Genomic DNA, 27,494 nt, shown 5'->3' on the forward strand with positions numbered 1-27,494 from the left:
TTTATACTTTTTTAAGAAGACAAATCTTCCAAATACGACAGTGTCACCAAGTTAGTTAAAAAGATATTTATGCTATTGGGTTGTATACTTCAAGTGATTCTTCAGATCCCATTTTTATATCTAATCATTCTATTCTAGTTTGCCCAAAAAACACACTTCTGAAAATTGAAAACTCAAAAGTGAAAATTTGGGGGCTGGCCAGTGGCACAGCAGTTAAGTGCACACATTCCGCTTCAGTGGCCCGGGGTTTCCTGGTTCAGATCCCGGGTACGCACATGGTGCCACTTGTCAAGCCATGCTGTGGCAGGCGTCCCACATATAAAGTAGAGGAAGATGAGCATGGATGTTAGCTCAGGGCTAGTCTTCCTCAGCAAAAAGAGGAGGATTGGCAGCAGATGTTAGCTCAGGGCTAATCTCCCTCAAAAAAAAAAAAAGTGAAAATTTCCAATTCTGAGTTTGGTAATAAAAAATTCTCATAAATAAAAATTAAAGTAAAATAAAGATTTCATAAATACCTTCTAATTTCACATGTATGAATCTTAATAATTTCTTCCATTAAATATATGCACTGGAATAAAAATTAAGATATTGACTCAACAAGATAAGATAAAATTGGCTACCTTATTCAGTTCTCTTAAGTTAAAATGTGTAGACTTAACATTAGACAATTTCAGTTTCTTTCATTTTATTTTTAAAGATGGCTCCATTTCTTAGGACAGAACAACAGAAATACAAGATACAGTCTTTGGACTGGCTGAGACCATGTTCATCTGGTAGCCTAAAAGCACTAGCTCAGCCCCCAAAAGAAGAATCACAAATCAGAGAAGTTAGGGAAAGGTGTAGACTAGGGATTCTAATTAAACAAGAAAAATCAATTAATGACATTCGTACTCTATTCATCACATCAGTATTAATACAAACTCAACCCTTTTAAATCAGGGAACCTGCCATTCCAATCCTAATCAAGTGGCTTTACAACCCCTATAAAGTAAAAGAATTACATAAAGGTGTAAACTGATTTGCCTCTTTAAATTAAAGACATTGCAACGTAGAAGAGAAATTCGATTTTTTAAAGCTTCTCCTTCTGAGTTCTGCAGGCTTCAGGGTACTTCAGAGCCCCAGTAATCAAGCAGTTCATGACAAAAGATAAAAGTGAAAAAGTAGACACAGAGATCTGTGAAAACTTCGCCCATTTTGCTATAGGTATCCATTGATCGATTTATCACTTCAGCAGGAATTCCAGATAACAGAAGCGCAGCTGTTAGCACCGTTGTCTTTATCTTCTTTTCACTCTGTTTAGAGAAAGATTTAAATAAATCTTACAGCTTTCAGAAGACTTCTTAAGCTCTACAGAAACATTATCAGTGCTATTTTTGCCTAACTGATTTCAAAACTATTAATGAAGTTTCAAAACATCAATCAATAATATATCAACAAACGTTTACTGAGCATATAACATATAAAGCAGGAAACTGCTAGACAGTAGGGAAAAGACTGCTCTTGCTATCAAATGTTAAAAAAAAAGTCCTATCTTGGAAGCAAGTCATAAATAATGATTTAAGACATATACAACAGCCTAAGACAAAAACTGGATAAACATTACCAGACAGGATATAAATAACGGCTAAATGAATGACATGGATAATGTGTGCCATAGTGGCTCAAAGGAGATAGACATTCTTCCAGGGTTTTATGTATAAATAAAGCACAGGGAAGTATTTCAGGAGGAAGTGGAATTAAAAATAAGCCTTAAAGAATAAGCAAGATTTAGATGAGCAGAAGTGAGAGGAGAAATCTTTTTGTAAGGTAAGTCTCACAACAACAAAAGTCAGAAGAGTGCAAGGTGTACTGAAGGACAGGGAGTAATTTGCAAAAGAATAAAGGGAACATTCTGCAGAGCCCTAATTACAGTGCAAAAGAATTCACAGTTGATTACACATGCAATAGAATATCACTGAACAGCTCAGAGTATTTTGGAGGGGAGAGAGAACATTTATTTTCTAATACAATTTTCTAATGTCACTTTTTAAGAGATTCAAGTCTAAATTTTCATTTAATTTACTGATTTGGTATCACCAAATCCAGTCACATGCTTCAAAAATTTTTTAAATATAAAAAACTATAGTTACCCAAGAGACATCAAACCCTATGGCCACAAAAAGATTCATACAAGAAAGTTCTGGGGCTGGCCCAGTGGCGCAGGGGTTAAGTTCACACGTTCCGCTTCGGCGGCCCAGGGTTCACCAGTTCGGATCCCGGGTGCGGACATGGCACCACTTGGCAAAAGCCATGCTGTGTGTGGTAGGCATCCCATGTATAAAGAAGAAGATGGGCATTGATGTTAGCTCAGGGCCAGTCTTCCTCAGCAAAAAGAGGATGATTGGCAGTAGTTAGCTCAGGGCTAATCTTCCTCAAAAAGAAAAAAAAGAAAGTAAGTTCTGGGGCCGCCCTGTGGCTGAGTGGTTAAGTTCTCGCGCTCCGCTTCGGTGGCCCAGGGTTTTGCTGGTTCGGATCCTGGGCATGGACATGGCACTGCACATCAATGCATGCTGAGGCAGCATCCCACTATGCCACAACTAGAAGGACCCACAACTAAAAATATACAACTATGTACCAGGGGGCTTTGGAAAGACAAAGGAAAAATTAAAAAAAAAAATAAAGTTCTTAGCTGCTTTAGTCATAACAACCAAAGACAGGAAACAACCAAGATGTCCATCAACATAAGATTAAAGAAATGGATATATTCACACGATGGAATATTACTCAGCCAAAAAGAAAAAGGGAATGAACCGCTGATACTCTCAACAACGTGGATGAATCTCAAAAATATTATGCAGAATAAAAGAAGCCTTGTACAAAAAAGTACATACAGAAACAATCCCATTTATACGAACTATTAAAACAGGCAAAACTAATCTATGGTGGGAAAAAGAAAATTAGACCTTCAGGGTGTAGGGGCTGGGGATGCCTGGAAAAAGGCATGATGGAACTTCCTGACAGCAGTGTTCTCAACCTTGAAAGGATTTAGGTTTCCCAGGTTGTCAAAACTCATTAAATGGTATACTGAAGACCTGAGCATTTCACTGTATGAAAATTTTACCTTAAAGAAAAGAGTAAGAACCATAAACAAACACTGAATTGTAGTTAATATGTAAGTGAAATGTGTAAAGCATACTAATGTGTACATCTACAACATACTTTGAAATACATCAAGAAAAAAAGATGTATTGAAAATGGACAGAAAAGTGGATACAGAGATGATAAATACAATGAAATGTTAATTATAGGATCTAGGTGGTAAGTATAAATGTGTGTTCACTGCACAATTCTTTCAACTTTTCTGTATTTAAAAACTGTTATAACAAAATGTTTTGTTGAGAGAAAAGTATACAGTATTCTCCATCCCTTTTCTCTCCCCCGTTTACCTAGTAACCCATATATACTTCTATCACAAATAAGCAATGTTAATAGTTTCATGGAATATTCTTCCCAAGTTTCTTTATACATATACAAGCAAAATCAAATATATATTATTTTCCTCCTTTTTACAAAAAAAAAGTATACTATAGATTCTATTCTGTATTTTGTTTTTTTCTCTTAACATTTATTGGCAAGCTTACCATTAACAGTATAGGGAGAGCTTCCCCCTTCTGAATGGATATGCCATAATTTTTTTTAACTAGTCACTTATTACTGGACATATAACTAGACACTTATTACTGGTTTCCAAACTTTCGCTATTACAAAACTATAATCACTGTTTCACGGATAAATTTCTAAGCAAATGCTTTAATTAAAATTACATTTTTGGGGTAGGTCAATAAATATACATCTAATCATAAAAAAATTTATTAATAAAATTACATTTCTTTCTTTACTCTTTTACTTTGTGTATTTGACCTGACTCCTCAAAAATATAAATGTTTCAAATCCATTAAAAACACACGAGGTCTATCAGTACATTACAAATGACTAAGCAAATAGCCAAGCAGCCATTTTTTAGCAAAAATCTCACACAAAGCTCAATCACGCAAGGTTATCTTCTACACCAGCCAAGCCAAGTCCCATAAAAGTATGTATACATCTGTAGGCAAGCAGACCAGGCAAAGATGGACACGCCCCATGATTCTGTTTTGCAATCTGAGCCAAATATTTCTTGCAAATATCTGGCCCTCAACATTAAAGATAAAGTGTATTGTTACTAAGTGTCCAGTAAAGACCAAAGTAAGATAACTGAACCCATTTTAAAATTAATTTCCTTTATTATAGATAAAATGTATTACTAAATTTACTCAGTAATTAAATTGAACACTTTCTTAGACAAGTACTATTCAAACACTGTCAGACGATTTCATGAGGTTTCTTTCTCCTAATCCATGGTGGACTAACATTTTTGTAAAACACAATAAAAATGTTATGGCAATGTCAAACTGCCACAAAAGTTTCTAATTACTCACTTTCTGAACTTAACTCATTACAAAAGGAAACAAATAGTTTGAAGATCAGCGCTGGTGGTCCAATTACACTTTGGTAGCACTAATTCAGACCATAAATACAACTAACTTTTGAGAAGTTCTTAAAATTATCTAGTCATTAATTAATCTAAATACATCACCATAATTTAGAAAAAAAATTTAATTTACCTTGGGAAAATATTTGTATAGTCCCATGTATGCAAGTTGTAAAGTAAGAAATGGAGCAAATATGGACTGTGAAGATAGAAGATAAAATTATATATTTCCAATATAATCATTCACAAAAAAACACAATAAATTAAACTAACAGCAGTTATCAAATTCCAAACAAAAAAACTGTAATAAAATATTTAATTGTAGCAGCTGAAAGTAGTCTTGTTTCTGCAGAAGGGTGAAGAAAATAAAGAAATTTGATTTCCTTATCATAAAACATGTTTCTCAAGTTGTCACATTCTTTTAATGTCCCCAACAATGTCTTCTCTCATAAAAACTTATCTTTTAAATGATTTAAAGTAGTCAATGGTGATAGATGCATATGTCATGCAGTAATATCTCTCTCATCTAGAGGTAACTAACTGACAATTTGAAAGCACGAGTAAAGTGCCCAGTACTTGAGATGCCATACATTCCTCAGTCTTTGGGGCAAGGCAGTAACTCATATAGCTACATCTCCGGCCCTCAAATGATGAGCTACTCTTACTACAGATAAAATGACTCGGTTATCTTGATTTTCACACAATAAAATAAAATAAGATCAAAATAATACTTAATTTACATAATCATTTCTAAAATTAAAAATATAATGGAGTGAAGGAGCAAATATTACTAGAGGGGAAGTACAGTGAGAGCAATGAGAAATAATAGTTGAAAATCTGATAGCAAAGAAAACCAGAAAGCCAAAAAACCTCACACAAAAATGAGACACAAAAATAGGACATAACTTTAAAAGCAGGAAAGCACAGAGCCCTTTAGATAAGGAAAATAAGCAGCTACATGTCACACTAAATGCTGAAAGCTGACAATTTATCATCACACACAAAAAATCAAATCTGTTAAACAGATGCTCTTTAAGAAAAGATTTGCATAAAAATAGATTTTAAAAAATTTTTGCTTAATAATATCTTATCTGTAAAATTTACTTATGCGCCTAGTACTTGGTAGGTATTCTTAAAATGTCTACTGAATGGAAATATCTCAAAGAGCAAGACACTGAACTATGAGCTATGCTTTTCTGCATTCCTCCACACACTGAAAAAAATAAAGATCAGTAAATCCCAACTTTCAATGAACAGCCTTTGCCTGAAAGTCAAATGGAAGCCTTTGTACCTGAAAGTACAAAGAAAATGGACTGCCATAACACTACAACATTATAAAAGCTAAAATGCCTTCTGAACCATAGGAAAACTACATCATGTTCAGGACCACAGGAACTGCATTTTAACATTTCAAATTATTTAAAAAGTGTTAATTAACATCTACTATATGTCAGTATCAAAGATTCCCTTTGGTTTTGGAATGAAACTGCCTGGGTTTCACCCTAGCTGCCACTCAGTAGCTGTGTGACCTTGGGCGAATGATTTAACCTCTCTGAGTCTTCACTCCCTCATCTATAAAACACAGATTCAAACGATACCTAGTTCATAACAATAAGGATTAAATGAATTAATATATAAAGCACTTAGAATGGTACCTAGCATGTAGAAAAAGTTTAGCAGTATTATTAGGGTCTGTATTTAATCAGAACACCTCATTCTATCACTAAGGTGAATAGCAGTTTATAATACATCTCCAAATAGCCACGTGAATCTGGTAAATATAAAGTTAATATTGGCAATGAATTCTGTGGATTAAAAGCACTCATTATTATAACAAATTTGCATTTTCCATTATGTTTCTTACCAAGTATTTGCAAACAAAAGCTCTGACTCCAAAGGCAAGAAGAGCACATCCCACCAATCTAAATATTCGAAAAGAGTCAAATTCTTCTGTTGTATTTCCATCCTCTTGATTGGGTTTTTCACTAATCAGCTGTTTCCTGAGCTTCATTGCTTCTTCAAATCTGGAGAGATACTGTTCTAGGCCATGGCGAGAACCCCTCTGAACAGTGTCTGCTGTCAGGTCCCCTCTGTTCCGCTGCCGGAGCTCAAGGCTCACGTCACTGCTGCACTCAGGTGGTTTAATGAAAGAGTCCAATTTGTCTCCCAGCTGAGTCCCCTTTACCTCGGCCACACCGCTCGCCTGGTCAGTTGTTCCTGTACTGACCGAATCACCCAGCACTACTCGCTTTGAAACTGAAGGAATGGTGAGGGAGTTCAGTTTATCACTGTCCTGCTGCTTTGATTTTGTTTGACTTTCTTCTTCTGAGAAAAGAAATTTAGAAGCCTTATGTATTACATACTGGCAAATACCTTTCATATTAATATTAAAAAATATGCTGCTGCAGCTAGAACTCTGCAGTCTGAATCTAAATTAATGCTGATTCTGCAGGAAAAAATAAACTAGTTCCTCTACACACTCAAAATATATCACCCAAAAAGAGTATTCCTGCAGAAGACAGAATCCAAGCTTTCTGGGCAGAAGATAAGAATAGTACACAAATTGGGAAAGATAGTCAAGGATGGAGAAGGCTATAAACACAAGTTTTCATGGATAATATAGCCCAGAAGTATGACTGCATTGGCTGTTCTAGCTTATTTGGTTAAAAATATAGAATTATCAATGCTTTTTAAAATCTGTATTTCCATATTAGATTTCTGAATGCTGAGTGTGTCAGCATAGGGTGTGGCATATCCTTCAGCTATGTTTACGTAATCCTTCTACGGTCGTCAGGGAGCCGTCAGTAGGTACTTAAGCAGTTTTAGGATGCTGTTCTGGTTTAAAACAAAACAAAAACCTTAACTGACATATAAAAGTTTCAAAGCAAGAGAACAAAATACAGAATGTACCTTGAGAAAGATAATGCATGCTTTGGGAAAGAATAAATATCCTGCTATTAATCATTAAAGGAAGAAATGCGTCTTCTATCTATTATTCTAGGAGAATCTGAAATAGTGCTCTTACCTCTCCATAGTTTCCAGCCGAAAACCTGTGAACTGTTTAAAAGTTCAGAGCTATATATGTAAAGCCCGACAGGGCAGAAATCATAAGGTCTAAGGAGCTTCAACCAGTGACTAACGGCCAATTACTAAAGGCAAGACTCAATGGAAACTTAGAGAACCAGCACATACTAAGTGTTCAATCAATATTCACATGAAAAAAAATTTTAAGAAACTCATTGTACACGTCACTGGGGGAGAAATGAAGAAAGCTCTTTAGGGTTAAACGCAGCTCCTGACATCAATCACCTCGATCTCAGTACACTAGGAGAGCAGACCTCGGCTGGGCACGTCCCACTTGTTGGGTCTAATAAAAAAATGGTCGCTCCGAATTTTTTGACCTGTTTTAGAAGGGCTGTAGATGACCAGTGTTGAGGGCACTGAACACAAACAGAAGGATATGACCACAAGAGTCCCTGATCCACGTAGGAAGGACTAGGGGACAGTTCAGGAAAGACAAGCTTACGTGGGCCGACAGTTACAGCAAAAGGTAGAAGGCGGCAGACGCTAGGGGAGGCAATGGAAGGGAGAGCAAAGATAGGAAAGCAATCTTCCTGCGGGGCACAACAGACAGAGCAGTCTGCATGGGGATAAAATGTACGCCCCACAAGAGAGGCGAGGGGGCGAGGAAGAAAGAAGGGGCTGTCTCATGGTACCTGGGCAGAGGGCACCACGGCTGAGGGACTCAGGAGCGAGGGCTTCGCAGCCCGCGGTGGAGGTGGGGACAACCTCAGGGCAAAGCCTCCGGAAAAAAACAGGAGAGTGACTAGAAATGTCCGGGGTTAAGAAGTGAGAACCTGGGACATCACCTAAGGAGCAGGGAGAGCGCGGAGGTCAGAGAGCAGGGCCTGGTCAAAAGGGTCCAGCGGGTGGAGGAGGGAAAGAAAGAATGATCCTCAAGACTCAAAGGGGTGGGCGGGAGCCTGAGGGGAAACCGAGGTCCTCACCCGCGCCGCTCCCGGGCCTGTGAAAGCCCATGATCCGGTTGATGCGCTGTTCCGAGTTCATGAGCAGCTTTCTCCGCCGCAGCTCGGCCCGACGCTGGGAAGCCGACAGGCCTGAGCCCGCCAGGGCCCCGGGCCGGTCCCCGCTGTCAGTAGCGACGTTCATCGGCTCCATCTTCCCCTCTGCAATCACGGAGCGGTGACGAGAGTCCTGTTGGGGGCGGCGGCGGCGCTGATGACTTGAGGCCGGGCCGCAGAGAGCGCGTCCGCCCCCAGCGTAGCCTCGCCCCCCCAGCGCCAGGCCGGAGGCTGACGGCTAAGCACGCGCGTCTCCCGACCGAATCCCTCGCGAGACATGCGCCGCCATCTTGGATGAGGGCAGAGCCGGCTGCCCCAGGTTCTCCCGCCTTGGCTGGCTCTTGCTCCTCTTCCCAGCCGCCAGGCTCCCCTGCTGTTCACTCGGAGGTGAAGGAAAGCGTCACCCAACCTCACGAACAGGAAAAAGCGAGGGGTAAGCGTCGGAGACTACTACCAGGAAGCAAAATGGAGGATGCGGCAGCAGGCGCTTGCTTCCAGTGACCTTCTGCGGCCTCGCTTACAGGCCGCGGCGATACGTAACTCTGGGAGCGACGCCTTAGGAGCGTTGCGTTTGGGGTTTGTGCTCGGTGCTGATTCCGCTTCTTAAATTGCTGTTCTCCCGGTTCGCGCCTAGTTGTTCCAGCCTTTCTTCACGTCTTTGTTCAAGACCTGCCCCGAGAAGCCTTCCTCGTCCGTTCTGTTTACATTGCCACCCCCTCAACACTCCCTGTTCTCCAGATCTGCTTTATTTTTCTCTTTAACATGTATAAGTGACTACAAACTAAATTTTCTTATTTTGTGTATTGTCCGTTTCTCGCTCGCTAGAATATCACCTCCATGAAGACAAGCACTGTGTTTTGTTCACGGCGGCAACTCCCAGAAGAGTGTGAGCGCCCAGCGGGGCCCGCTTATCCATTAGGCAGTATGGAGGGTCCGCGATGGTCTTAGGGGCCCAAGAATATGTTTTAATTACTTTTAAAATCAGAATAAAAGTGTAATGATAGTATATAATACTGAATCCAGCCTGGATTATAGTCGTCCTTATACCAACACAGGCGGAAGGAGCGCAGTAAGCTAAGTGCCTGGGACCCACGAGTCTAATAAGCCGTGGCGCTCAGAAATGATTAAGTGAATGAGTAACTGTGAAGGAATCGAATCTTCTGTCAAGCCTTGCCGAGAGGGCAAGGGCACTATGGCCTGAACCTGAGGCTGCAGAGGGTGGAAGCAGCTTAGTGGGCCCCCTGTAATGAAGCCTGCTGCACAGTCACACCCAAACTCAGGAAGCGGGTGAAACCCCACTTAGACAAAGTAATAAAATATTGTAATTAACTGTTAGTCACCTGACCCCGTCCCAGACAGAAAAGGAGTTTGAGAAAAATGTTAAAAAAAAAAAACAAAAAAAACCAAACAAACAACTTATCTTTGGGATTCAACAACATAAGGAGATCACGTATAAACAATGAACTTTCTCACTTGATTGGATAAAAGCTAAATCCTAGGGACATGCCTTAGTTAATTTCTTTTTGCTGAGGAAGATTAGCCCTGAGCTAACATCTGTGCCGGTCTTCCTCCACTTTACGTGTGGGACACGGTCACAGAGTGGCCAAGGAGTGGTGTTATGTTTGCACACGGAATGCGAATCTCAAACCCGGCTGCCAAAGCAGAGCACGCTGAATTTAACCACTATGCCCTGGGTGGCCCCCCTCGTGAAAAATTTTACAGTATTAGAAGAGGTTCCTCTGCATATCTGTACAGTTCTATTTCTCTGAGCCCCAGACTGTGCTTTAAAAAAATTCTACCACTGAAATAAGTAGTAACAAATGTGCAGAATTTGATGAGGTACAGTCCTGGTGAGTCAAGACCAAATACAATTCCGGGATAAACAAAAGATTTTTGTCATTTGAGACAGCCTGTAGAAGCCAAATGAAAATTTTGGTTCTTCAGATAGTGTTGTTGTGTTGATGTATGATGACTCATTCAGTTGGGTGCAAATTAAAAGTGTCCCAGTCTTCATATTACATGCTTATTTCTGAAGAACCATTTCCTTGTGAGGTTTGTGTAGTTTATTAAACTTCCTGGTACTTCTCAGTGGTACATGTGATTCTTTGATAAATGATATGCTTACTTACAACTTGTATTAATTTGTCTTTCTCACTAGAGAGGGAGGCTGTCCCTTTTCTCTTTTTTTTTTAATTTACCACTTTGCCCCAAGCCTACCACTGATAGCACTAGATTAATCTTACCTCAATAGTTGCAGATATTTTTCTTTTAGAGGAAGTGTTAAAACTTGGCATTTTCAATGAGTTTTATGTATAATTTTTATTTGATCTTGCATTGTGTACATAGGGTAATATTAATACTTTATTGATAAATAGATACAAAGCTGAACAGATTGAGTCATAACTGATAAAACTAGAATTCAGTTTCTGGGGTTAAATTTAGGCAGTAAATTCATGCTTGGACCCCTCTCTATTCCACACAGCAAGAACAATAACGGTTAAAGATATAAAGGGAAAAAAAGAAATAGCTGGACTCAAAAACAAGAGAAACATCTCAGCAGATCAAATATGAGGAACACAAAGCCTTGTGGAGTGGTCAGGTGCTTGCTGGGCTGCAAGTCCAAAAGCAGGCAATGGTGGCACATTCTATGGGGTAAGGAGCCCTGAAAGTGCTCCACATGAACCATGGGGAGACAGGCCAAACTGACTGCCTGAGGTCAGCCCTCCCTCCAAAAATCTTCAAATGTCATTTGCTTTTGACCCACATAGCCTTGGACTGCAGCTTTATAAATAGGGAGGCAGCAGAGAGGGCAACCACTAGACTTTCCACTGTTGTGGACTGGAATGGTGATATCCCCAAATCACTGCAGGACAGGAGCCCTAAATCACCGCTAGCAGCCCTAGTTTTGGCCAAGGGGCCAGGAAATGCAATTAAAAACCCCATTCTTAGGGAGAGGGTGAGGGAAAGCTTGACAGAGAGATGAGCTAAAACGAAAATAAAAACCCTCCCACTCAAATGAGCCTACAAACCCAAATTCTAGCAAACATGTAGAAATAAAAAATTTAAATTCTGCCAGCCAAATTAAAAATTGGAATTGGAATTAACTGCAGAAAGAATTTTATAGAACAGTTTTAATACATTATTAAAAAACAGGCAGAAATGAATCAAAAATAGATGGATATAAAAAAATCTTGAAAATAAAAAATGTAGTTATGCAAATATAAAATTCAATAGATGAGATTAAACTCCAATGTGGACACAGTCACAAGAGGAATTCTGAGGGTAAAAAAAGAATAGATGAAATGACAGAAAGGCAAATATTTTAACAGAAAGTAGCTTCATATGTCAAATAAAATTTTTTAAAAATAGCTGAAAATTTTCCAGAATTGAAGATGGACAAGGATCTTCAGATTAAAGTGTGCTCTGGAAAACAAGCAGGATAAACAATAAACTCAGAGTAGTAAAACTATAGAATATTAAGGATAAAAATCTTAAATGCTAACAGATTATCTTCAAGTGAACAATTAGACTGACACTAGGCATCTTATCTATAACAAAAGGGTCCAGAAGATAATGGAGTGTATCTTAAACATATTGAGAATTAAAAAAGAAAGAGAAAACTTTCAATCTAGAATTTCAAACCCAGCGTGAAGGATTCAGTTTATGACGTCTCAGACAACAGTTTCCTTAACTTGGATGTACAACATAGCACCACTCAGTGATGGGCAAGTTATTCCTATCACTTTAAATAACTAGTACTATATATAAGCTCTTTCAATTAACTTTATTGAATAGCCAAATTGATAAGTTAGCACAGTTCAAACAATTATTTGCATGGGTTACAAATGACTTTTTTTTTTTTACAGGAATAAAACAGTGAAAATTACAAACTGTAAAAAGGAAGACAAATCTTGTCTCTAACATTTCAGAGAAGCAAGATTTAACACACCACATTGAAGAGCAATACATATTTGAATTTGAGAACAAGAATTTAATGTTACAGTATTATACACTACTTTACAAAATTAAAATTTCTATATAAGGATTTTATTTGTAAAGTTAACAAAATCTTGAAATCACATTTGGTGGTCCCCTAGATAATAGCTGTTATGCATCTTTGATAAGAAATAAATCTTTTATTCTAATTATTGTAAAACAGTCTATTAGACTCAATACATTAAATTAAAACAATGAAATATATGCAAACTAAAATAAATGGTACAGCTTGAGTGAATATTAATGTCAGACTTACAGAAATGTTATTTTAAAAATCCTAGAAATTAGAAAAATAGAGTATTTTTATGGTAGAACTGCCATGCTCAGATTTAAATACCAAGATTGCCCTTGTCTGTTACTTTAGTAGTTGTAGATCTGTAGAAAATTCAAGGATCTTTCATAATTTACAACTACGATAAAAAAAATATGGCATAGTGTAAATATTAGTTGCTTTACATTAAAAAGAAATACAAGATGATATAGCAGGTAGTACCCTACTGCAAAAAACAAAAACAAAACAAACTAAAAAACACATTCAATATTGCAAAAAATAATTGCTTAATATCGCCATCTCCAAAAAGTTCATTCATTCCCTCATTATCTGGAGAACAAATATTGTGAATCCTAATCCTAACTAAAGTTATGTTTTTTATGACCTGGTTATTATAAAATTATTCTGGATTGCACATTACACAATATCTAAAATAATTTTTTAAGTAAATTTGTGAAATATACTAACAAAGCATGTGGTAATAACAAGAGTCATACCCACTTAGGGATGAAGTGAGGCACAAGGAAGATTATTGTCCCTAGAAGCACAAACTTTTCCCTCTGGAAGATACGTTACTACTATTAAGAAAGGACCTACAAATATCCACATTTAAAATTCACATTAAGAAGAGAATTTTAGTTATTTTAAGAAACATCAGTGCATAATAATGACTCAGTTTCTTTAAAAGAGGGGAAAATATGCATTTATTTTAATTTGCTACAATTTGAAAATTGCTTCCTAATAAATGAAGCAGCTTTCAATAAAATTTCCAGTTCTATGTACCAGTTGCATACTGAAAATAAACCTTAACACTGCTTAAGGGAGATGATATTTTTGTAAAACACAATTATTCTGATCTGGCTGGCAAGCAGTAGTGTATACTCTAGTGGGACCTGCTTCTTCCCTATCCCAAAGCAACTCAGTTAAAGTTAGCTCATGTTGATGTAAACCTGACAGTTACTATTTCATTGGTGATCATATTAGACCAAGATTGTAAACACATTTTTCTAACCCATTAAAACAAAGAAACAAAAATCTTTCATCAAGTATTACACATGAACATCTTTTACTTTAAGAAGTTCATACAAGACAAGATGAATCTGTGAAAACTGGGCCAAACTCTTTTACAGATATTCTATCACAGCACTTTAAATATACAGATTTATAATTTACCTATTTGTAAACAAAATTCACTTAATGGTTTTGACTTTAATATTTCTCTGGCTGAATCAAAAAAACCAGTCTCTTGAGCATGTTCAGAAATCAAGTTTCTTTCACAACTTCAACATATTGGATTTGTGTAATCTTAACATTCACCAAATCAAACAGCAGCATTCATGCTTTAATAAGTTTTAATATCCATGAATAAATATTTTATGAGCGGCTTCCAATTTAATTACTAAACTCCTTAGGAAAATGTTACTGATGCATTTGAGACAGTATTTAAGAAACCTTTAATTTCTTTCATTCATCCTCATTTCACCAATATAACACTTTTATTATACATCACAGAGCAGAAATGTACCAAACAAAACCCACTTAAAGGATCAAGAAAACTAAAGTGTCTCATCTCCCTATTATCTTTGCCAGTCCCAACGTATTTATGAAGATGGTTCAGATTCTTTTCACTGCAGAGTAAGTTAGTGTGTCCAAGTCTTCTGCAATCAAATTGAAAACTACTTATAGTTTTCACTTCAAACCAAAGTGACTTTGTTCTTCAAGTATAGAGAATACTGACAGATTTTAAAGCTTGACTGTATTATTTCATAGTCTTCTCAACCTAGAGTTAGTTTATTCTAGTTTTAGTAATATGATGATCCTTTTTCTTTTCTTCCTTAAAAGAGAGGAAAAAAACAGGTGTGGGGAATGGATTTTAGTTTTTCTACATACTATTTACTTCTGAAATTTTTTGATTTCAAAACGATCATTATCAATGATCTTGGATTTGTAACTTCCCTGCAACACTTAGTCTTGTGAGGTTTTAAATGTAGCAGCCAAAAATTCAGGAAAAAAAATGAGAAATATACATTTGGAACACAGAAGTCTTTATTTTACAAAATGTACTTTGCCTTTGCAATATTGTCTCATCTTATTTCAATCCATAACAACTCAAACATAATTGGCAGCGAAGGAAAAAAGGTATCCGATCATATATATATATATACTTTGATTTGAAAAATACAGTATTTCAGAGTTGCACGTTTGATTCTCTGCTGTGGTCCTTTATTTGCTATAGTTTGTTGAAATCACAGTGAGAACATATAATCATCACATTAGTCCACAAACCTAATAGAAAAGGAGGGTATTACACATTCTCAGGTGTTTTGCACTACTGTGACTTTCCTTAGAAATAACTAAGTCAAGTCTCTTCATGTGTTCATTTATTCACTTGCTGTTGTATATGCAAGAGGAATTCATAGTATGATAATGCAGATTCTGTTCTGTCTTCTACCATATTTTGAAGGAAGTTTGCTTTCATTGGACTCTCATCCCTTAGGAATAAAAGACAAAATATTTATGTACATTAGATAAAATGTAATAGTAAAATAAACAGTGGATTTGTCATGAGGCTGTTGACACATTTTTTACTAACAACTAGATATAAAGCATAATTTAGTACTATTTATTGAAAATTCTTTTTCTTTCTTTTTTTTTCCCTATATTCTTCTAAAGGGTGTGCTTAAGCAATAGGTCACATATATCTATGACTCACAACAGGTCCCTGCAAGGCCAAACAAATTGTTTCACAATTAGCAAATGAAAAATTCAACTTACCTTATTACATAAAGTATTGGGAAAAATGGTCTCTGATCTCTAAGCCAAGAGATAAAAGCTATTGTCCTGGCAGATTCTGGTGTATCAAGTTCCGGAAGGTCTGTCTATTAAACAAAAACCAATAATATCTAACTTACTTTAATCATATATCTAATGTATCATCTACAATGCTTCCCAAACTTTGTCATCTACATGAATCACGTGGGGATCTTGCTGACCTGCAGATATTGATTTAGGAGGTGTGCGGAGGGGCCTAAGAATCTACATGCCACAATTTTCTAGTGAGGGGTAGGCAAACTTCTTAAAGGGGCAGACAGTGAATACTTTAGGTTTGCAGGTCATTTGGCCTCTGTTGCAACTCGTCAACTCTGCCCTTGTTTCACTAAAGTAGCCACAGACAATACACAAGTGAATGGACATGGCTATGTTCCAATAAAACTTTATTTACAAAAACAGCTGGCAGGCCCCCTTGGGCATAGTTTGCCCAGCCCTGAGCCCTGATCTAGAAGAACATCCTACCTCTTCATTTTATTATGACATCTAGAATTGATTGAATCATTCAGGCAGTTGTTACAAATACGACAATTTCTTATCTCGTTACTTAAAATGCCTAGTCATCCAGACCAGTAGTTTTACTCAAAGCCTGAAAGCTAGTGCTTTTCTTAGTTATAATCCTGACCTATACGTCTTTTAAATACATGAATCTCCTAATGACATCTATGAATGGAGTTAAACCCATAATATGAAAAAATGCTAACATAAAACACATATTCCAAAGTTGGCAACAAACTGAGAGTAGGGACTAAACAACTGACACTAAATAAGACCATGTTATAATTAATTATAACTTCAAAATTCAAAACTATTCAAATGCTATAAAGGTTAACAAATGCTTTCTTATGGATTATTTCAATTAGTCCTCCATAAGCAACAGCATTCTTGTTTTACAAATGAGGCTGTTAGTAACTTGTCAGAGGTCACAGAGCTAGTGATAGAGTCCATTACTTTCTTCAATAATCAGTATTAATCCAACTGACACTGATTACAAGTCATTTGCTCGTGTAGCAATTAGCTTAGTTTTTTCTCCAAAGCAGCAGTTAAAAGGACCCTACTAAAGAACAATGAAATCACTTGTCAAAAACACAAAACCCAAAAACAAAAAAGCCATAACACTAATGCCAATTGTAGCAAACTATTTTTTTGCCATTAAATTCATTACTTTCTCCCTAAAATAGTATACTGTCAGACACATAAGAACAGATAAGTCAGTGATGCAAAATAACCTGAAGAACACCTTTAAAACAAAAAATAAGTATTTTCAATTGGAAGAGAAACATAATCTGTGGGAACATTTTCTTTTTTGGAAAAGCTTGTAGTATTATGCTGTGCTTTCAAAACGGGATATTTGTGTTTTGGCCACATTTGAAACACTCTTTAAATCTACTACAATCATTACAATAAGACAGTCTTACCATAGTCTGTGGAATTAATGCATAGTTTTGAACTCCTAGAACTTGGCTGAGAAAATTCTGTCCACAATTTTTTCCAACCCAAAGCATCAGTACCTGGGGACAGAGAGAAAATTATTTTAAGATATAGTCTAACAGTGAGCTGTTGACTCACCTTTACCACTGAGTATGTTTTAAAAGACCAAAATGATGAGTAGGTCTAGTGAGATTGTACAGCCTTCAAGTGAACTAACAGTAACTACTGTTTACCATGATAAGACATTTTGTACCTGGCATGGAAGGAGGCTATGGAGGGAGAAGGTGGCTAATACAAAAAGACACAGATTAAACAGCATATGATCTGTTCAGGAAGAGAGAGATTAAAGGGAATGAAGGTACAGTAATATAGGCAGAGAGAAGGATCCAGATCAGTCAGACTACTCACAGAGCCTGCGTCCATGAGGAAAGCTCCATCCCTGCTCAACTTCTCCACTGACAGCTGAAGAAGAGGCGGCTGAGGTATGGTTCGGTCATTGATGTTGAGTGCTCCCTGAGGAATTCAGCAACAGATTAAAGCTTGTAGATACAGGTAACATGGAATCACAATTACACAAAAAAATTTTTAATGAATGTTACCTCTGAGACTTTGGGCTTTACTTAGCTAAATCACAATTAGTATATTTAAATATGAAGAAGATGAAGAACTATTTATCACTTATCTAAACAAAGCCACTGTGAATCCGAATAAAGCCAAATTAACTTCTAATCTTAACTATTATTTTAAAAACTAATACAGTAAATACAATCAATACCCATGTATTCTGAACAGATAAATGACATTAGTGAGATCCAAATAAAGTCTGGAATTTAGTTAATAATAATGGCTGATTGCATGGCTTAGGTCATGTGCACATCCTGAGGGAGGAATAAAAGCCTAATGCAATTGAGATTTTAATAGTTCTCTCTAATTTAAAATTTATTAAGGCCAGAAATGGAAGTTTCTCATTTATAAGTGACTATACTACTGTTACCTGAAAACACACACATATCCCTTAAATATTTGTAATTATTCATTTTTTATCAAAAATAAATTTAAGTGCTTACATTCCATACTCAATTAAACCTTACCTAAGGGAGGAAGTAAATAATGTACTGACCTACTAATAGGTATTCTCCCTCCAGTGATGAGGCTTTAGCTCCGTGAGGGACTATTAACCTCAGCACCTTAAGACCTCTGGCCTTAGGGCACGCCGGGAGCAGGAGAGAGACTATAACCCAAATTTAGCCAATCAGAAATTTCTCCTGGAGGTTTTCTAATGTGAAATAAGGAGAGAGAGCCTTGTCTTTCTCTGGTGGTAAAGAAGGGAAGCTATCAGTGGCAGAGTTTTCTAGTCTTGTAGAGAAGGCTGATCTAAAAGAATGAAGCAAAGCAAAGAAAGTCTTCGAATCTGAGCTATAGATCTGAGTCAAGCTCTACCCTACTCTTTCCTAAGCTTTGTTTTTGAATGCCATCAGTACCCTTTCCTTCCTAAGGTTACCTGCAACCAAAAGAGTCCTGATAAATACACCGACAGGCTAATACTGCTTGTCTTTGGATATACATTTATGAGAGGTTTGTTTTTCTTTTTGTTGGTTTCCATATTATAGACATACAATATTCCATTTATATCTTTATGTTAATTTGCCATTTTTTAATGTGAGAAATGGATAGGTCCAGTTACTTGAACTTGTCAGACACAGGATTGATCCTGAGTTATTTTTGTAAGACAAATAATGTTATTGACAGTTATCATTTGCTAAAAAGTTACCTTAAATTTAACAGGCAATTTCTCATATACATATATATATATATGTGCGCAACGTATATTAAATTCTTTAAACTTTGAAAGGTTTTTAAGCAAAATATTACTTCCAACATACATAGCCTAACTTGATTACAATTTCAGAAAGAAAGGCTATGATTTAACATTTTCATGCTGTGACTTTAATTTAGGTAAATTTCCTATCAAGGGCAAATAATGTTATAATTTAGATAAATATTTTTTCTTTAATTCAAGAACACTGTTGCACTAAACATTGACCTGGGGTGTTCAGATGTAATTTCATTCTCAGGATACTCCTTTCAGATCAATTTGTTTAAATAAATAAATCATAGGTTGCTCTGGATCAATTTCACAATCTATTCATTTACTTAGATCTGCTCTGGAGATCTGTCTTAGGCAACTTAAGTAACTTAGGCAACTCCTTTCAGATCAATTTGTTTAAATAAATAAATCATAGGTTGCTCTGGATCAATTTCACAATCTATTCATTTACTTAGATCTGCTCTGGAGATCTGTCTTAGGCAACTTAAGTAAATTTGTTTTACGCACTATTTTCAGAATCTTCCCAAAACCAAATTTTTTTCACACAGACATAGCAAAGGAATAAAATTAAAAGCTTTAAAAAAGAAACCCCTCCTCATTTCCACAATGGATTCAATATAATTAGGCTTATAAACCTTCAAGTAAAAGCCACTAAAAAATGAATCAATCTTACCTCATCTGAGAGATTGTCAACTCTATACAGACTGGGATGAGTTGTGAGCATAAGGTAAACCAAGGGCTGATTTTTTACTTGACACATAGCAAAGATGCGTTCATCTAGACGTGCATTCGTCCCAGTCTGGAATGACTTCTGTAACAAAAAACCACCCCCAAATCCAAAAAAAGAGGTATTTAACAAATATATATAAAACTTTGCAAATATCAGTTGTTAAAAGAATATCTTCATACAGAATTAGCAAATTTATTGTTAATTATTCTTTGAAAAATATCTTTTAAGAAGTCACACACAGCTATTAAATTGTGGCTATATCCCCACCTAAGTTTTGAGAAATTAATTACCTGACCATGGCAAAGTCATTTGATCTCTCTAGTGTCTGTTTCTTAATCAGTGAAATAGATCTAAACACTCTATCTACCACATAGTGATAGTGATGTAAAAATCTAGACACCACTACGAGAAGGATAAAGTTACACAGCACATGACAAAATAAAGACACATATGAAGGACCAAAGATCTAAGTGTTCTATAAATGCTGGGTGATAATTAATGGTGGTTTACTATCCTTGTTTCTCCTACAGTTAGAGAAATTAAACAATGTAACAAAGTTTACAAATCAACCAGGAAAAATAATACAAATGAGGGAAGCTACTTAGTAGACTAGAGTTAATAAGTAATTGTGAGTTTTAACTGGTATGTTGGCTTCATGGAGAATAATGAAGTTTTGGTTTCTTTTAAAGATTGGCACCTGAGCTAACAACTGTTGCCAATCTTTTTTTTTTCTTTCTACTTTTTCTCCCCAAACCCTCCCCAGTACACAGTTGTATATTTTAGTTGTGGGTCCTTCTAGTTGTGGCATGTGGGATGCCACCTCAGCATGGCCTGATGAGCACTGCCATGTCTGCACCTAGGATCCGAACCAGCGAAACCCTGGGCCACCGAAGTGGAGTGCGCGAACTTAACCACTCGGCCACAGGGCTGGCCCCTGAAGTTCTGAGGTAAGGCTTTAAGCTTTCCTATTGATGGTAACGGGTAGAAAGAGGCAGAGAGATAACAGCAATGAAATTATGCCTTAAAACAAGTGCACTGAACAACCAGAAGGACCTACAACCAGAATATACAACTATGTACTGGGGGGTCTTTGGAGAGAAGGAAAAAACAAAACCAAAAAACAAAAACACCTTTAAAAAAAAAAACAAAGAAGTGCATTGACTATAAATAAGGGAAGATTAGAAAAGGCTCAAGATTTTTTAAAGTGGTATGTGGATAGTTACTAAGAAAGAAAAAAAGTACTATGCAGAATGGAAGAAGGGAAGTTCCATTTATTCATTCTAAAAATATTTACTGAGTACCTACTATGTGCTAAGAACTGTTCTGGGTGCTGGGACAGAGTGTAACAAAAGAGATAAAAATCGTTGTCCTTGGGGCTGGCCTTGTAGCATAGTGGTTAAGTTCAGTGCACTCTGCTACGGCAGCCTCGGTTTGCAGGTTCAGATCCCAGGCACATACCTACACCACTCGTCGGCCATGATGTGGCAGCAACAGAGGAAGACTGGCACAGATTTTAGCTCGGGGTGAATCTTCCTCAGGAAAAAGAAAAGGTCAGGGGTGTGCTGGCCCAGTGGCATAATGGTTAAGTTCGCACGCTCCACTTTGGTGGCCAGGGGTTCACCAGTTCGGATCCTGAGTGCGAATCTAGCACCGCTCGTCAAGCCATGCTGAGGCAGTGTCCCACACAGAAGAACTAGAAAGACGTACAACTAGGATATACAACCATGTACTGGGGCATTGGGGAGAAAAATAAAGGGGGAAGATTGGCAACAGATGTTAGCTCAGGGCCAATCCTAAAAAAAAAAACACCACCATCTTGTCCTCATGGACAAAAATCCCAGTAAGGAAGAAGTAAATAATAAATAAGCAAAATATGCAGTGTGTCAGTGTTAAGTGCTATGGAAAGAAATAAAGAAGGGAAGAGAGAGAAAGGATGTCAGGGTGGGGTGGGATGAGAGTGTTGCATATTAAATGAGGAGATCAGGAAGGCAGACCTCAGTGAAAGGATAGCATTTAAGGAAAGACTTGAAGAGGGAACATCTCAGATTTTTAAGTGTTAAAATTTAAATATTTATGTAATCTCTGTGTATTTATATTATATTCATCAGTGGAAATACATAATTTGAGTTAAAGAAACTAGAAGTAGATTCAAAAGCCATTCGTAACAGGGTGTAGTGGGTTGCCCTTCTCACCTGGAAGAGACGACATACACCAGACAGGTTGACCCTTGAGTTCAGAAAAGTATACAAATTGACATGACCCAGAGCAGTCCTTGATCAATTCTGGAATCCAGGATGCTTCCCCAGGTGAGTTACTAACATGAGCTTTTTAGTAAAACTTTATTTTATTTTATTTTTTTTTTGAGGAAGATCAGCCCTGCGCTAACATCTGCTGCCAATACTCCTCTTTCTGCTGAGGAAGACTGGCCCTGAGCTAACATCTGAGCTCATCTTCCTCCACTTTATGTGTGGGACACCTACCACAGCATGGCTTGTCAAGCAGTGCCATGTCCACACCTGGGATCTGAACTGGCGAACCCCAGGCCACCGAAGTGGAACGTGTGTGCTTAACCACTGCACCACCAGGCCAGCCCCTTAGTAAAATTTTATAAGGGAAGGTTACCCTAAGTCTACAAGCCTGGACATTATATTTTGGAGACTAGAAAAATGAGCCTCCTTCACCAGCCCAGCCTTTCCTTCTTTGCTGGGGAGCCTGGGGTAGAGGCAAAGGGCAAACAGGGGAGACGAATAAATAAGAAGTATCAAATGGAAAACTCTATAAATAAATATATGCACAAAGAGCTAGAGGACCATAGAAGGAAAGGTAACTTCCAGACAGATAAAACATTTGAGCTCAAAGACAAGGACAGGAAAGTACAATGCAGGCCATGGAAACAGGTAAACAGGTGTGAGAAGGCATATCTAAAATAAAGAAGCAGAATGTGGCTGAAACTTGTAGGGAGCAGGAAAGAGCCAAAAGAAGAGTCTCACGTGTGACTTCTTGCTCTAGCAATAAAATACACAGTTCTTGTTTCAGAAAACTGATCATCATTTGCATCTTTTTTTTTTAAAAGATTTTATTTTTCCTTTTTCTCCCAAAGCCCCTGAGTACATAGTTGTGTATTCTTAGCTGTGGGTCCTTCTAGTGGTAGCATGTAGCATGTCGCCTCAGCATGGCTTGATGAGTGCTGCCACATCCACGCTCAGGATCCAAATGGCGAAACCCTGGGCCACCGAAGGGAGCGTGAGAACTCAACCATTCAGCCACGGGGCCAGCCCCCATCATTTGCATCTTTGATAACACTGGTGAATACTCAGTGAGCAACTCTTACAAACAAGGCACATGCTTTAAATGAGCATTTTGTAACTTTTTCTGGTTAAAAATCCTCTCAAGGTTTGAAAGAGTTAAGAGTTTAAGATTTAAAGTCCCTGTCTTCAGAAAACTTAACTGGCATAAAGTTATATATACAATGTTTAGTGATTCACAGGATAAAAATTTTTGCTTTTGACACTTTCACTGTACTAATTTCTGGTTTTGATTCTCTTACCTGTTTAAGGAGAGCCAACACAAAAAGTGGGAAAAGCCGCAATGAGAAAGGAACCATGAGTCCAGGCTGCTGGTTACTTAGGACTGAAGACCGATAAGCTGAAAGAGAATCTATGACGGCATTCACAAGGGCGTCCCGAGCATCACTCAGACTAGCAGTCACAGACCTATCAACAGCTACAAGAAGTGGGAGTAAGGACAAAAGAGAAAGAAGACAGAAGTTTAGCTACCCCACTGTTAAGGACAGAAGAGAGATTTTTTTAAATTATACAAATTCTCTCTCTCATTTATTACATACACAAGGTGCCAAACATAGCAGTTAAAAGCACATACTTTGGAGAATCAAACCAACCTCTGTTGAAATGCTGCTCTGCTATTACTTAGCTGTATGACAATCTGGCAAACAATTTAACCTTCAAGAGCCTCAGTTTCCTTATCTGTAAAATGGGAAAACTGTACTTCGTCGAATCTAAGACATTAATTGTAACCCACTACGTTATTTTATATACCACTGAGAAAGAAACAACACCAAAATTAAACACACGTGCTTTCTTAACACAGAGAATTTTTATTTTATATTTATTGAAAGAGCTCTTGCAGAACTGTTTAGACGATTTCCATCATCTGTCAGGCCACTCTCTTTATACGCATTTCTGCATACTCAAGATTTTTTTCAATACTAAAAACCTATAGTTGTTTTGAAGACTTCTCAAACTAAAACCAAATGCAATTCATGTGGTTCCAAAAGCACACTCAATGAAGTGATGTTATTAACTGCTATGTTCAAATCTGTACATAGGCAAGACAGAATGAAGACAGTACTGTCACCTAGTCAACAGTAACTCTAAGACGTCATCAATTGAAGACATCCTGATTTTAAAGATTTTGATAAAATGTGAAAAAATGTGCATACTGGGATTAACTAAATTTAGTAATAGAACCAATACTTTGTTGTGAAGCAAGTTAAGATTATTTTTTAAATTCACAAATACTGTCTGATATATAGTTGTTGCTATGCTAATAATAAAGATAATAATCATGATCATACTTTTACCAAAAAGTATTAGTTCAACCAAAAATAAAGGCAGTGATCCCCAAATTTCTTAGGTCATAATCTTTAACTTTTAACAACATATAAGACTAAAGTGAGGTTGAGTCCTTTACCAGGCTCCATTAAAAAAAAACTTTCTCAAAAGGAAATTGAAGAAGATAGGTAATAAATCCTACTATAGGCAGATTTGAGTTTGAAGCAAATAAACTCACTAGCAGTCTTCACTGAAGGAGAAAAAACCAAAATGATGTTAAGCTCTCAGTATTTGAAAAAGGGACCAAAAAAAAAAAAAAAAAAATCAAGAAGCTGCTATATCTGAGATGAGAGTAAAGCAGTAAAGAGATCAGTAAATTTCCTGCTAGCCCATGTGATCTGGCCAAGGCTGCAAATTTATGCATGATAGTAAACTCGTTTTCAATCCCAAATACCATAATAAGTCAAAAGATCTTTATAGTACACTGTCTCTAGTAATCCAAGTTACAGAGCTCATAAAAATGCTATTAAGCACTAATATTAAACATTAAGTAAAATACAGTTACTTAAGTACAGAGTAGGAAGATATGAGACAGAAAGCAGTTTAGCAGCTGTGTAACATCAGTGAGGGAAGGAGTAGGGGGTGGGCAGTAACTTCTAACTGGCATGAGGTTCTTTCGGATGTGACAGAAATGTTCTAAAATAAGATTGAGGTAATGGCCACACAATTTTGTAAATATATTAAAAGCAATGAAATTCTACACTTAAAATTGATTAAGTGATACAGTATATAAATTATATCTCAATAAAGATATTTAAGTTAAAAAAAAACAAAGAAAGAAAAAGCTATTTGTAGGAGATCCTTTCATTCAAATAGTTTACTTAGCAGGCACACACAGGATCCAAAACACTAAAACTCTTAAGCTAATTATTTACAGGAAAACAAAACTATGTCGATTTTCCTAATATTGTTATTTGCAAAATATGTACAATAGTAGATAATAACAGTTCTTACCCATATTGGCCAGTAACCCTGAAATTGCTTGAACATCAGCTCCAAGAAAGACTTCATTCAGAGTTGAAACTACTGGCAAACACAAAGTATGAACACGAATTCTTCTTTCACCTTTGGGGAAAACACACAAATGATAGTAAGAGATATCTATATAAAAAAATTTAGGGCCAGGTCCAGTAGCCTAGTGGTTAAGTTCAGCACACACCACTTCAGCAGCCTGGGTTCGGTTCCCAGGCACAGACATACACCACTCTGTTAGCAGCCATGCTGTGCCTGTGGCCTGCATACTAAACAAAAAAATAGGGCCAAGACTGGCATGGATGTTAGCTCAGAGCAAATCTTCCTCAGCACAGGGAAACAAAAAGTTTATATTAAAGTCACTTGGAAAAATCACTTATTTTCAGAACCAAACAGAGTCTCAAATAGGTATTTAGAACCAAAAAGGGTTATATAGTAAGCAGAAATAGTATCAGAAGTTTAATGAGTGAAAACTCTAGTTTTATTTCTTCTATTTTTGGACTACGAAATTGTTTTTGTCCAAGTTATTAGTGAAAAGACAATAGGGATCGTATTCAAATGATGGTAGCATGCTAGCTTTTAAAAAAAATCTCTTTTCTACACTTTTTGGTTACTTTATCTTTTTTTGCAAAAAAAAAAATTTGAGTTAATATATATACTGTAAGACAATACTACTCCAACATGTGTTCTAGAGTCTGTTTTGATATTTAAAGTCCAGAGAAATCTTATACTTTTCTCCTTAATCACAGAAAACAACTTAAAAGAAAGCAACTAATAGTCACAATTCTCTTTGGTAATTACCCAAAACAACAAAAATCAATAAATACAAGAAAGAAGGGGCCAGCCCCGCGGCTGAGTGGTTAAGTTCGCGCACTCCGCCTTCGGCAGCCCAGGGTTTCACTGGTTCGGATCCTGGGCACGGACATGGCACCGCTCATCAGGACATGAGTGGCATCCCACATGCCACAACTGGGAGGACCCACAATTAAAAATATACAACTATGTACTGGGGGAATGGGGGGAGAAAAAGCAGGGGGGAGAAAAAAAACAAAAATGAAAATCTTTTGAGAACCATCAAATTTCAAATATCACGTCAATCTTAAATTTCTAATCAGTAAGACCCTAAACACCAAAGAAAAAGAACAAGTTAAAAAACTAGAGATGAGGGACTAGGCCAGTGGCATAGCGGTTAAGTTCACACACTCTACTTCAGCAGCCTGGGGTTCGCTGGCTTGGATCCTGGGTGTGGACCTGCACTGCTCATCAAGCCACGATGAGGCAGCATCTCACATACAAAATAGAGGAAGATTGGCCCAGATGTTAGCTCAGGGACAATCTTCCTCAAGCAAAAAAAAAAGGAGGAAGATTGGCAACAGACGTTAGCTCAGGGCCAATCTTCCTCACCAAAAAAACCCAAAAACTAGAGGTGATACCCACACTATGACCTGTATTGACACATGAAGACTAATGAAAATGTATATTATGAGGAGCTCATACAAATTACTTCTGAAGAGAAGAAATAATATCTACAAAAAAGTGTAACATTGTCTAGAGCTTCTATTCTAGCTAAAAACATTGATAACTAAAAGAAAAAAGATACAATGTTTAGCCTATGAAATTGGCAACAACAACTATACACCCACAAAATCAAAGGCTGAAATGAAAAGGGCACTTGACGGGATTACAAACTGGTAAAATCTTTCAGAACAGTACTCTGGCAATACCAAGATTTTTCTGAACAGTTGATCTCTATACATTCTATTTCCAATTCTAGGAACCCATCTCAGGGAAATTATCAGAAATGACCAAAGATTTGTATACATGGATAGAAATTATAATCACATTTTTGACCAAAAAAAAAACATGAGAAACAACCTAAACTTCTAACAGTAAGTATATGAAAAGGAATCCAACATTACTTATTAGGGAAACACAAAATAAAACAAAAAGAGATTCCACTACACTTTATTAAAATGGCTAAAAACAAAACCAAAAACCCTCAGACCCAAAACAAAAACTAAACACTGAGAGCAGCTGGAACTCTCATACACTGCTGGTGGGAATGCAAAATGGTACAGCCACTTTGCAAACAGTTTGGCAGGTTCTTAAAAAATTAAACATATACTTACCATACAACCCAGCAATCCGTCTCCTATGTATTGACCCAAGTGAAATGAAAAATTATCCTCACATAGAAATCTGTACACAAATGTT

The 27,494-nt window shown here is 37.0% G+C and overlaps 2 protein-coding genes and 1 long non-coding RNA gene across 5 annotated transcripts in view; 1 reads left to right on the plus strand and 2 right to left on the minus strand.

Annotated features, from left to right (window-relative positions):
• Positions 1 to 668: 668 nt before the first annotated feature.
• Positions 669 to 9,509, minus strand: CAMLG (calcium modulating ligand). 2 transcript variants are annotated; one of them, XM_008510189.2, is made up of 4 exons: positions 8,518 to 9,509; positions 6,375 to 6,835; positions 4,644 to 4,709; positions 669 to 1,292 (listed from the first exon to the last, which is right to left on the minus strand). In XM_008510189.2, the coding sequence occupies exons 1-4, from the start codon at positions 8,687 to 8,689 to the stop codon at positions 1,101 to 1,103; spliced, it is 891 nt and encodes a 296-aa protein (XP_008508411.1). In that variant the 5' UTR covers positions 8,690 to 9,509; the 3' UTR covers positions 669 to 1,100. The 2 variants fall into 2 exon arrangements, with proteins under 2 accessions (XP_008508411.1, XP_008508419.1); XM_008510197.2 differs by lacking the exon at positions 4,644 to 4,709 and having other exon boundaries at positions 8,518 to 9,295.
• On the plus strand, positions 8,891 to 9,610 carry LOC103543313 (uncharacterized). The gene is made up of 2 exons (XR_542863.2): positions 8,891 to 9,025; positions 9,418 to 9,610. It is a non-coding gene; the product is annotated as an uncharacterized lncRNA (long non-coding RNA).
• A 2,747-nt stretch (positions 9,611 to 12,357) lies between these two features.
• The window catches only part of SEC24A (SEC24 homolog A, COPII coat complex component), a 67,018-nt gene continuing 51,881 nt past the window's right edge, over positions 12,358 to 27,494 (minus strand). For both annotated transcript variants that reach the window (XM_008510166.2, XM_070570966.1), the window contains 7 exons: positions 25,263 to 25,373; positions 23,225 to 23,400; positions 19,621 to 19,758; positions 17,528 to 17,632; positions 17,107 to 17,199; positions 15,635 to 15,738; positions 12,358 to 15,351 (listed from right to left, as the gene is read on the minus strand). In XM_008510166.2, the coding sequence (XP_008508388.1) occupies positions 15,237 to 15,351; positions 15,635 to 15,738; positions 17,107 to 17,199; positions 17,528 to 17,632; positions 19,621 to 19,758; positions 23,225 to 23,400; positions 25,263 to 25,373 (842 nt within the window). In that variant the 3' untranslated portion in view covers positions 12,358 to 15,236. The remainder of the gene's footprint in view (positions 15,352 to 15,634; positions 15,739 to 17,106; positions 17,200 to 17,527; positions 17,633 to 19,620; positions 19,759 to 23,224; positions 23,401 to 25,262; positions 25,374 to 27,494) is intronic.

The sequence above is a fragment of the Equus przewalskii genome, chromosome 13 (assembly GCF_037783145.1).
Source record: "Equus przewalskii isolate Varuska chromosome 13, EquPr2, whole genome shotgun sequence".
Taxonomy (NCBI): Eukaryota; Metazoa; Chordata; class Mammalia; order Perissodactyla; family Equidae; genus Equus; species Equus przewalskii.

What these genes read in the sequence shown, in the direction of transcription:
- CAMLG (XM_008510189.2), bottom strand. Translation starts at nt 8,689, where the DNA reads ATGGAGCCGATGAACGTCGCTACTGACAGCGGGGACCGGCCCGGGGCC. An exon ending in CAGGCCCGGGAGCGGCGCGG is followed by an intron (nt 6,836 to 8,517) that starts GTGAGGACCTCG and finishes TTCTTTTCTCAG; the next exon opens with AAGAAGAAAGTCAAACAAAA. An exon ending in CTTTTGTTTGCAAATACTTG is followed by an intron (nt 4,710 to 6,374) that starts GTAAGAAACATA and finishes CTATCTTCACAG; the next exon opens with TCCATATTTGCTCCATTTCT.